Consider the following 12,500-nt stretch of genomic DNA (forward strand, 5'->3'; position numbering starts at 1 on the left):
TGAACAATGGCGGACGCCCTTATGAAATACTTCTCCTACGAACATAAAAGTGTATCCAGAAGATAAAAACATTATAAATCTGATCCTGTTTTGATTTTTATACATTCTGATAACATGACATGTGAAAAAGTTCTAGCCAGCATGAAAGTAAAAAGTACTTATTTTCTTTATTTAGAACCAAGCTGCTGGTTGCTGGGCGGACGTGACATCAGACCTTTGAATGCAATTGATGATATCCACCATTCCGTGGCTGTTGGATCCTGGGTTCAACTCCCCCATCACAGCAAGAGTTTTTTTCTTTTTTTTTAAATCTTTATTGTCTTCTAGTCCTTCTCTACTCAATTTATTTTTGTTATTATCACTCCACTCACTTCTATTGACAGCACTCTCTAGGAGCGGGTACAGATAGATCAGTTGGTAGAGCACTCGCCACACACGAAAATAGACGAAAATCCATCCCCCGCTCATTTATCCAGGAGTGATAAATGGGTCGGCTAGATTTGTCAGAAAGTACTTTGCTATAGACTTGTGTCATATCTAAAGGATTACAAGCAATTGCTATAGACCGTTTCTCAAACTTATCTGTAATTTGACTTTAAATGCTGTGGATTCCCGTGTTATATCAAAACGTTAACCTTTTTATGGTTTGCTGGATAAGATGTGGCGAAATATGTGTCATGATGACATAATCAGTCGGAAGGTGAAAGTTCTGGATTTGCATTTCTTTTCAATTTCTGAAAGAATATGCACCCCAGAACATTTTAATAGTTATTTGAAGTAAATCGGGTGATTTTCATGAGGTTATGGTCAGATGTATTGGAAATGTATCCAAAAACTTTTCTCAAATTTCATAATTTTAAGTTGACTAGCTGTAAAAATATTTAGAAGTGAAATTAAGCTATGATATTTCCCGAAGATGTACACAAAAGGTTGATTTAATAACTTATGACAAGAACTCATTTTTGATTTCTAAAAATTGACCTTCTAACTAAACTTGACAATATCTCAATTCAAACCTTTTCACCTTCCGACTGATTATGTCATTCACGGTAACATAATATATCTCAAAAATGATGCGGGAGAAAAAAATGTCAACGCTAAACGCATTATAGACTACTGAAGAGCGGGTGGTATTTAAGTGACAAAAATGATCGATGCTGTTAGTGTGTGTTGGTGGAGGAGTTATTTTTTCATATATAAATATATTAAATAAAGAGAAACATTTGAACAAATTTAGTTAAAAGTAATAGCAATACCCAAATAAATAATGCTTTTTCCACAAACCTTATTTGACAATAAGAGCTTTGTTTATTATTCAGAAAATATCACGTATTTTTTAAAACTTTACATATATGTATATTGTAGCTAGATAGTTGAAACGTAATCCTTTTATAAGGCGTGCTACTTCGTCTCTCTCAATGTTCAGTTATGTTTTGATACTCAGCCAATTATTATAATCAAATAAAGTTAAACTAAATTTACCATTGCAAATAAATGTGATTTTTTTATGAGGCGATTAAATATCTACAATACAAAACTGTTAATTGGTCTGAAGATGATAAATAAATATTTATACTCTCGGAATTGGCAATGTTATTGTTTATTGAAAATACTTGCTCATCCAGGAAAACGGGCTAATAGGAAAAATACGCGAAAACCAACTGGCCCACAAGAAGGCATCGCCTAACTGGTCGAGCACAAGATTTAATCAATAGTTTGCCTCTGGCAAACGTAATCAGCTGCTCGATCAGTTTCGTCTCATCCCATCCATAGCTTGGTTTGCTTTCTTAGGGAATTTCTGCATGTTATCAAGGTCCGAGAATCTAGATTAATCAAGTTAACAATTGTGTAGCCCTAGAGACAAATTTCCCTAATGGAAATAATAAAGGCAATTTTAATTTTAAATTTAATTTTTTTTTTACCTATTTACATATTTGTTTACATATATAAACATTTAATCAACGCCAACTTGTCAGATGAATTTGAAACATGTTTTATAAATATTCACAGTCTCAAATTTAGGTCTTTATGACAATTAATATTTGAGAATCGTCCACATTTTTCGATATATTATGTGACCAATGTCTACTATTACTATTATTATTATTATTATTATTATTATTATTATTATTATTATTATTATTATTATTATTATTATTATTATTATTATTATTATCATCATCATAATTATTATCATTCTTCTTCTTCTTTTTTATTATTATTATTATCATTTATTATTATTATATTATTATTATTATTATTTATATTATTATTATTATTCATTATCATTATTATTATTATTGTTATTATTATTATTATTATTATTATTATTGTTATTATTATTATTATTATAATTATTATTATTATTATTATTATTATTATTATTATTATTATTATTATTGTTATTATTATTATTATTATTATTATTATTATTATTATTATTATTATTATTATTATTATTATTAACAAAGAACACTTTTGAATGTAACAAAAAATGTTGACTTCAAGAATCTTTAAAACTTCCGCATAATATGTCCAACGGATGGGAATCCAACAAACCACCAGATTGAGGAGCACTCATCCTTTTTTTTTCAAAATTCCAGGTACACAATTATAGACACGGCAGTTACATTCTCTGATAGAATAAATCATAAACACGCAGTAAAACTTTTTAAAACGATTTGAATGATTTTACAAGTAAATGAAAGAAAATGGAAACGTGTCATATTAACTCTCTCCTTACCAGCCATTTTCAGGATTTTCCACAAAACTTCACCCCCAACTAATACAAAAATAGATTTTTTATCACTCAAACACAATAGCGGTAACATTCTTGCGATACATAATTTCTTAAGCAAAACATGCTCTACAACACACTGCTCAATTTCTTTAAATTTTATGATGTACAAAAGAAATTCTAATAAGAAAAATGTTGGTTGTATTGTAACGAATGTGACGATTTTCCTATAGTTGGTAAGGAGAGAGAGTTAAATACGGTAAATCTAAACACCGGATCAATTGTATTGCGCGTCACACCGCTTCAAGTGTGGCTGTTCATCTCAGCGGTCAAGAATCAAGTTGTGTAATTCAATAGCATGGGTTCGCATGGTTTTCTTTACTTCCCACTAATTCGAGATGAGTGATGTTTGCGGTCTCAACAACCTGTTGAGGAGAATGATAGTACACTTCTGATTGAACACGAGACAGCAACAAGATCACTCGAAATGGTCATCTTTTCAAAGTCTATCGGTTGACAGGGTGAGTCACTTTGATCAAGAATAAGTAAACTGTTTAACATCCATAAAAAAGCTTTAAAAGAAAAGCGATGGGATGATATATATATATAATTATACCAATACACAAAACTGTATGTAACCTTTAACGTTTATAATTAGTCTGATTGATTTAATTCAGTGCGAACTAATCATTAACATGGGGTCTAAAAATAATAATAATAATAATAATAATAATAATAATAATAATAATAATAATAATAATAATAATAATAATAATAAAGAGTTGAGTGACGTCTCCTTCATTCCTTCTATAGAGCTTGTGTGCCATGAAAGAGAAAGTGAAGTGTTGAAGTACGCTGTCAACAAAATAAATCAAGCCAATCATCAATCAATCGTAAGGGCACGTGACCCAGTTGTCACTAGTTGGTGGTAACCAAGCAAACCAGGGCTGGCGAGGGAGATAACAATCATTTGTATTATTGATGGCCAGTTCCTTTATTTGTCCGATAACGACGACCCATTTTCTCTTCTTCTCATTAATCCCAACGACTGATTCTACACCTTCATTGATGGTCAGTTTGGTCAGTGTCTCGTTTTGTAGCAACAGTTTTCAATAATAAGGTTCTTATTTATGCCCGCCGTCTCAAATTGGAGTTTTTTATGCTGTAAAACATAGGCCAAAAAAAATAAAGGTACAATCGAAATCAAACTACCAAAATGAAGAAACTTTTAGTAATTTATAGTGATTTACTCATTACTTTCAATATGATTTTAAACTTTAGTAGAGTCACCTAATTCGGAATATACCTTCAGCATTTTGTTCATTCCGACAAAATACCATTTTGAGGCTTCCGTTTGTTTTCTAATTAGTAAAAATTATATTAATAGAACAACTTCTTCATGGAATTAGGTCGAGTTTTTTGGACAAAAGTATAAATACGTAATTCATCAGAGTACTACAGTTAAGTTTTTTTAAAATATACTTGCCTTTTTCTCTCTGAAAGCTGCAACAAGCGTTTTAATTTGTTCTCGTGTAACAGGAAATGTCAGATGGGGTCCATGGTAAGATCCGGTGATAGGAAACTTTTTAGGATCTGCAAACTTCAGCAGATTTTGAGATTCTTCACAGCTGTGGATGTGGAGACTTGTTGTGGCTGGAAAAAGGAAAAGGTTAAAATTAAAATATTACGATAAAATTCGTTATACTATTGAGTCGTTAAAAGCATTAATAATATAATAATAATAAATACTTTATTCATCAAAAAATGGAAATTTGTTTACAGACGTGGCATGCATAAAAATGTATAAACATAAAGCTGAGAATCTATGGCGACAATGTATACATCTATATATGCAAATGTACAAACATGTAAAAATATACAACCAAGAACCAATAGCAATACATATATTCATTTAATAAATTGAGATAGGCCATACCTCTGGCCTTTCATTCCGAACTTGTGAGTGTATAGTATTTAATTCAAATCACAGTTGTGCCTTAAAAATTTGAACACCATGTGGCAAAAATGAATTAAGGTGACGTGTTTTTTATAGATATAAGGCGACGGCTCCTCATGGAGAACTTAATATATTTGCGAAGGGGGTGATCGCCATCCTTCATAACTTACTCCATTTTACTTAGACAAAAGCTCTTGAACAGTTCTTTCACATTGGAAATTGGGTGAGTATAACTCCTGGCTTTATCAATTAACAGATCAATTTTCTTAATGTCGTAAATATTGGCATTTCCACACCGTGCTGTAATGCAAAGAATAATAACGGTCTCCAAAACGGATCTATAAAAAAGGGTGCATAACGTTTTGTCTATGTCAAATTCTGAAAGTTTCCGAATAAAATACATTCTTCTGTTCAATTTAGAGATAACAGCATCGGTTTGTAAATGCAACTGCGATTTATTGTCAATTAAAATACCCAAATATTTGTAAACCGAAACTTGCTCAACAGGTTGATTTTTAATTTTGAGCGGAGTGATGGAATTTGTGTTCTTCCTAAAATCAAAAATCATTTCTTTGGTTTTTCCTACATTTAATTTCAGGGAGTTATCTTCACACAAACCAACAAATCTGTCGATCTCAGATCTGTATGCCGTTTCATCATCTTTAAATATTAACCCTTGAAGGGCAGTGTCGTCAGCAAATTTCAAAATTGGGACCAAGTCACTTGTACAGTCATTTGTGTAAACCGTAAAGAGGCGAGAAGAGAGAACACACCATTGAGGGGCTCCTGTATTAGTAATTATTTTATTGGATTTGTTTCCATTAATTTCTACAAATTGTGCTCTCTCTAAAAGAAAGTCTAGAATCCAGGAAATCAAATGGGGATTTATTTTCAAACATTTCAGTTTTTCAACAAGTAAATGGGGTCGAATCGTGTTGAATGCTGAAGAAAAATAAATAAAAGGAATTCTGCAATATGCTGTTGGTTTGCCTAAATGACTGTAAATATTATTAAACAAAAGGTTAATGGCATCATCAACACTTCTATTTGGTTGATATGCAAATTGTAAGGGGTCAGATTGGGGACCAAACTGGAGATTAAGCATTTTCAGTACAAGTCGTTCGAAACATTTCATAACAATAGATGTCAGGGCTATAGGTCTGAGATCATTCATACAAGAGACCTTGTCTTTCTTGGGGACAGGGACAATTTTCGATCTTTTTCAAATGGCCGGAATACAGGATTGTTGGATAGACATATTTAAAATAATGGTAAAAATATAACACAATTGCTAGGCACACACTTTCAATAGCTTGCCTCTAATGTCATCTGGCCCACACGCTTTTCGTACATTTACACTCTCAAACTCTCTCCTCACTCGCCGTTCATCAAACACTATCTCCTCTTCTTCTGTGACGTCATTTAATAATAAAGAGAAATAAGCATGGTATGCCGATCACACAATACCGAGTTATAGTTGCTCACCGAACGGACACCGAACGAACGACTTACCGATCACGTGATCAGTTTTTTCTCGCGTCCTCTCGTCTAATCTCGTCACTCCGGAATAGAAAGAGGAGGCGGAGCTTATATGATATAACGCAATGAAAGTTCTGTCCGATGACGGGTGGGGGGATATCACCTCACCAAAACTTACCTTATTATATGAGATCTTGAGATTCTTATCCAATCATCGATTGCTCGTTTGACAGTTCGCTTGTGAACAGTTAGGAGACCATCTCTTGATTTATGGGCAGGCGGCTTTGCGTAAAGGCGGTGAGTGTTGTATACATCAAAGAGTACCGCTGACCGATGGGTAAGTAGTGGTTGTGTAACCCAAAAGCCCTGCCGACTCGACTGCAAGGTCTTGTATGTAATAGTTGCGTCACCATCTCAACGCTCAGGAATTAATTAATGAGGACTCTCAGTATATATATATATAGTAAAAAAACAAACAACGCTTTTGAATCACACGAGATACATCAGTGTGCTCGTCGCATTGAGAATTGAAAAATGAGATATAAATCAAGAAAACCGACCGGAAAATAAAGAAACTATCATTAAATTTAAAAAAATTGAGCAATATTTTTTTCAAAATCAATCTACTAGAAAAAATGTTTATTTCTAAACCTATTTTTGTGAAACAAAGATAACTGTTCTCCTTTTTGCAAGCTGATTCAACAATGTGGTTTTCAAATTTATCGTATACGTAATCATTTGGAAGCTCCCAAGAAAGGTATTTTTGTGTAATCTCTTTCACACACACGCGCGCGCGCACACACACACACACACACACACACACACACACACACACACACACAAACATATACAAACAATACACATCCCTGGTCATCTATTGCCTATATTATTAATGTTAATATATACATCCCATGCTGATTGTCACTACCCCCCTACCCCTTAACCATTTCCACCATCCAAGTACCAGCGGCCTTTTCTCTTTGATTTCGTATCATGGTCTACCCGAAGCCCAACACCTCGATCGTTTGTGGGTCACCCCCCTCCTCCCTCCCCCACCTTCGCCCGTAATCAATTTATAATTTTCTCTCTGTATAGAGCGCCACGTGCACAATTATTATTGAATGACACTGACCTTGCCCCTCCCCTAACACAAGCCAACAGCAACCCAAGCTATCCTCTATCACGTGACATTAGATCCGATGCTGCATACCGCTTGAGAGTCTTCACTATCCAGATCTCGTTCATGGTCACGTGAGAAGGCTATATCCGTTCGGGTTCGGCGTTCGGCGTCTCGTTCGACCCGATTTCGTTAAAAGCCCATTGGGTATCATTGGGTATATCATATCAAAACGGTGATGATAATTGGATATTTTTAAAATCTGGAACACTTACATTTTTCATATTTAAAAAATCACTTTCAAATATATCCGCCCATTATCCAAGTCGGAAGTATATAATCAAATACTCAAATAACTTATGTAATCATTAAACGCCATGCTTGTGATAGGTTACTTCTATATAACACGTAACCATATTATTAACGATATTAGGGGTAAAGTTACCTTGTGTGGGTAGAAATCGATGTTCGCTGAAAGCTTTCATAACATTGTCTTGTTTGTCGCTTGTCACTGAGAACTGCTCCAGCATCGTATTGAAAAACTTTGAAAGCTGGGATGAGATTTTTGAAGCAACAATTCAAAATATAACGATATGGGTAAAATATATAAATAATTTGTTATTAAGCTTCTTTATATAAATAGAGTAAATAAAAACTTACTCATCAGATAATTTTTCTTACAGTTAAACAAGAAAACTTATTCTAAAATAGGTTTTAAGCTTATGGACAAAATATTCACAGGCATTTTGAAAAGCACCCAATAGATAGTCAGTATTTGTTTATTGAATAAGAATATTTATTATAATGTTATCTGGAAAAAGTTGGAACAGAGCTCAGCCGCATGTGCCCAGTTATCCGTTAGCGTTGTCACAAATTGCATCAAGATGCCTGTCATTTAATGCCCGAGTAAAGTGAATAAAGAATTGAGGCATCATCAAGTGGAGTTGATGGCATTTAAGACCAGTGATGTCGACTGGCATGTTGCTCAGACCCGGTAATGGGGCAAATGATAATGTTAAAGTGAATGCTTAATGGGGCAAATAATAATGTTGACCCTCTCCTTACCACGCATAGGCAAATCGTCACATCTGTTACGATACAACCAACATTTTTCTTATTCAAATTTCTTTTGTACATCATACACATTTTAAAAATTGAAAAGTGTGTTTTAGAGCATGTTTTGCTAAAGAAATTATGTATCGCAAGAATTTCACTGATTTGAGTGATAAAAAATATATTTTTGTGTTAGTTGAGTGTGAAGTTTTGGGGAAAATCCTGAAAATGACTGGTAAGGAGAGAGTTAAAACGAATGCTGGATTGCTAGAAGCCGTGGACTGTGAAAGGTATTTTAAAAAAATGAAGGTGACAAGTTCATAAAAGAACAAACTAATTTAGACGGAATAATTCGGAATCACAACACAACTTCAATTAACATAAAATACAGTTAAAACTATAATGAACAACACAAAACCCAAACAGACTGATCCTTTATAGAAGAATAATAAACTTCCAGATCGGAGGATTTTGACGAGTATGATAATAAAATACGTCAAAAATAAATACATTTCTTCTTTTAACGTAAGACCGTTTTATTGAAATATTTCTTTTTAACAGCACAAGCGTAGTCAAATTGAAATAAAATGCAGATGCACAAGCGAAACAAGACATTGATAACGTTGATAAGTGCATTGATAATACTCGAGAAAGAGGATGGAACAGATATAGCCTTCGTTCAGAGCCATTATGCCTATGGAACCAGAGTTTATCCTTGTTTCTATAGCGTGAAAAAGACAATAGCAACTGCTTTCTACCCTTCGGATATAATGCGTGTCTATCACAAAGTACTTTCCACCAGACCTATCATTCCAGTTACCCATTTACCGCTAGTGATCAGGGGGTCAGCAACAATCTCTACTTCACCCTGTCGCTTTCGGTCTCTTTGCATGTGAAACAAGTGCTCTATCAACTGAGTTATCGGAATTCCTAACATATAAGAGTGGGAATAAGTAAAACAGCCATAAGATATATTTTCACAACTAGATAACTGTGCACATGAAAGATTTAAAGTGATAGTAAACTGAGTAGAATATCTTACTTTAAAAAGAAATCATCTTACCTTGACCTGGTCTTGTTCCCCTGCATACTCGATACTTTGGAAGATAGCCCAAGATGTCCGCCGTCGGGCTTCAAGACGGGCCACAGACCGTCTATACCATCTCTGGATTAATAATGCTGCCTTTATTGCTATGATAAAAAATAATAATAACAATAACAATAATAATAATAATAATAATAATAATAATAATATAATAATAATAAAATAATAATAATAATAAAATAATAATAACAATAGTAATAACAATAATAATAATAATAATAATAATAATAATAATAATAATAATAATAATAAATAATAATAATAATAATAATAATAAATAATAATAAATAATAAATATAATAGCAATAATAATAATAATAATAATAATAATAATAATAATAATAATAATAATAATAATATAATAAAATAATAATAAAATAATAATAATAATATAATAATAATAATAATAATAATAATAATAAATAATAATAATAATAATAATAATAATAATAATAATAATAATAATAAAATAATAATAATAATAATAATAATAATAATAATAATAATAATAAAATAATAATAATAATAATAATAATAATTAATAATAATAATAATAATAATTAATAATAATAATATCAAAAAATATTAAAAATTAAAAATTAATAAATAAGAAGAAGAAGAAGAAGAAGAAGAAGAAGAAGAAGAAGAAGAAGAAGAAGAAGAAGAAGAAGAAGAAGAAGAAGAAAAGGAAGAAAACAGCTCTGGACAGTTCAATCAATAAACAAACACTTTCATTAGGATCCTGGGTTCATGCTGTATTGCAAAATACAAAATATTGCGTAACATTTTCAAGAAACCTAATAGTCTAGTATCTACGTAAACTCTGTATTTTATGTGACACATCGTCAGAATATGGTATTATGTCGGGATGTCTTAGAAGCAGAAAAATGAATTATATCGCTAAGTATGAAACTTGAATAAATACATTAAGTTTCATTGAGGACAACACCGTGTAATATGAGCTTTATGTATGGAAATATCCACTAAACGTGCTCAAAGCGCTTTACAAAGGGGCCCTGACCAACAGCAACACGTAACATATTGAACTCGACATGACGCCTGTTAGGCGCTCTTACAATTTTTTTTTCCGACAAAGACAACGATTTTAACGGCCAGGTATTCATTTCACACCTGAGTTTGTTGAGAGAATCTGAGTAAAAAGTCTTTTCTAATGACTCAATAATGCGCCGAGCGAAGCTCGAACCCAGAATCTTCCGACCCGAAAGCGTGTGTGATACCACATAGCCGCACAATATAGTTCCTTAAGTGGCACAAACTAAGATTTCACATTTTTAAAATCATTTTACGAATAAAATGTCTGGCATTCTAGCTGTCTAGTTAATCCCGATACAGCACCGCTTAAAGATGATGGGTCGCATATATAAAGAAAGAAAAAGGGTTGTTTTTTTCAACATTATCATCAACATTATATTGAAGGTTATGCCGAATATTGCAACATTCAGGCTTTGTTTAAAATGCGTGTATCTAGAATAGCACAATAGATTAACATTTTATATTATATAGATTTTTTATTATTTATTTATATCTATCATTAGATTTGTATTATTCATAACTACGATAAAACATTATTAAAATTCAATATTTACAGCTAGTAGTTCTCATTGTGTATATTAAACCGTTATTCGCATTGCAATATTGTTGTTTTGACTGTTAATTATCGATTTCTGTCACAATAACAATAAAAAACAGCATACCCCCCCCCCCTTAAGAAACAAGAGACAAACAGAAGTATAGATTCTGTGCGTTTGGCTAAGAAGCTCCCAACATTGCCATCCGGAGATATAACGGGCTTACCCACAAAATTATGTGTAACCTTGAACGTTTTAATATAAGACTTGTTCATATACATGGGTGGCAAAAAACAATAACAAAGACCTGAATGACGTCAACTTCGTTCTATTTATATTCTATTTCTTGAAAGTCCATGAAGCCTCAGGCTTGAGAGTTTATTTACAAGGTGAAGGTCATCCCAATCGATCGATATTTGATGCGGCTAAGTGTGGTCTTGTGAGATGATACTCGCTTTTGGATCGGAAGGTCCTGGATTTGAGCCTCGCTTGTCGCCTTGTTGATTCCTTGGAAAAGGCTCTCTATCCTATTCTCTAAGTGAATTAAGGTGTAAAATGAGTGCCTGGTCGTTAACAGCGTTGTCTCCGTCAGAAAAAATTGTAATATCGCCAAACAGGCGTCATGTCTCGTCCTATATGTAACGTGTTGCTGTTGGTCAGGGACCCTTTGTAAAACGCCTTATGCACGTTCAGTGGACATTGCCCTATATAAAAGCTTAATTTTTTAATAAACGAATTTTTTGGCCAATTTTTTGGTGTTATATTTAGAGTGAGGTCGATATTCGGTTGGTCAAAATTCAGTTGCATTTAAAGAAAATGGTTTTCATTTGCTTGTTCTTCATCTCAACCGATAACCAACTCAAGCATAGATGGTGTAAAAAACTTTGAAAAATTATTGGTGGCTCAAATGCAGATCATCGTATTGAGGTCGGCTTTAAAATACAAGACAAAAAAAGGCAAATTTCATTAAAATTTATTGCAACACCCAAAAAGTCCTGGAAGAAAAGTTACATCAAATCCATTACACCTACCAGATGGCCAGAGTTCTAATGGCTAATTTCGACTACAAAAATGTCCAAATAGAATTTCACGTGGCTAAACATAATTAACACTCTGAGCCCTTTGAATAAACTGATCGGCTTTTAATATGTGTTGAAAATCGACCAAATGAGAGAATATTTTTGAAAATAAAAATTAAGAAACAATTAAAATCAAAATTAATTAAATTAACACGATTCTCTATGTGACCAATTTGGCCATCTAAGCGTCCTGTGGTTTCTGCTTCATCCAACGTGCACATATTAGCTGTTCTGATGATGTAACGCAAATATGGACTTGATTTAACATAGTTGTAATAGGCAATTCTTTGCGTTGGTTTGAGATTATGTCCATGACAACAATGAGGCCATAGCAGGTTGGGTTAAGAGACTTGCATATGAGTATACGTCGTCTTCATCCAATAA

The 12,500-nt window shown here is 32.8% G+C and overlaps 1 protein-coding gene and 1 long non-coding RNA gene across 3 annotated transcripts in view; one reads left to right on the plus strand and one right to left on the minus strand.

Annotated features, from left to right (window-relative positions):
* The window catches only part of LOC144970387 (uncharacterized), a 7,840-nt gene extending 6,260 nt beyond the window's left edge, over positions 1-1,580 (plus strand). The window contains exon 3 of the long non-coding RNA XR_013644944.1: positions 176-1,580. This is a non-coding gene — a long non-coding RNA (uncharacterized LOC144970387). The remainder of the gene's footprint in view (positions 1-175) is intronic.
* LOC144970386 (serine/threonine-protein phosphatase with EF-hands 1-like) overlaps positions 1-12,500 on the minus strand; it is a gene marked incomplete at its 3' end in the record, with an annotated part of 44,964 nt that overhangs the window by 9,414 nt on the left and 23,050 nt on the right. For both annotated transcript variants that reach the window (XM_078909965.1, XM_078909966.1), the window contains 3 exon segments: positions 4,224-4,390; positions 7,736-7,841; positions 9,407-9,534. In XM_078909965.1, coding sequence (XP_078766091.1) covers positions 4,224-4,390; positions 7,736-7,841; positions 9,407-9,534 — 401 coding nt within the window.

This window comes from Berghia stephanieae, chromosome 4 (assembly GCF_034508935.2).
Source record: "Berghia stephanieae isolate SIO BIC M18660-M18661 chromosome 4, UCSD_Bste_1.3, whole genome shotgun sequence".
Taxonomy (NCBI): Eukaryota; Metazoa; Mollusca; class Gastropoda; order Nudibranchia; family Aeolidiidae; genus Berghia; species Berghia stephanieae.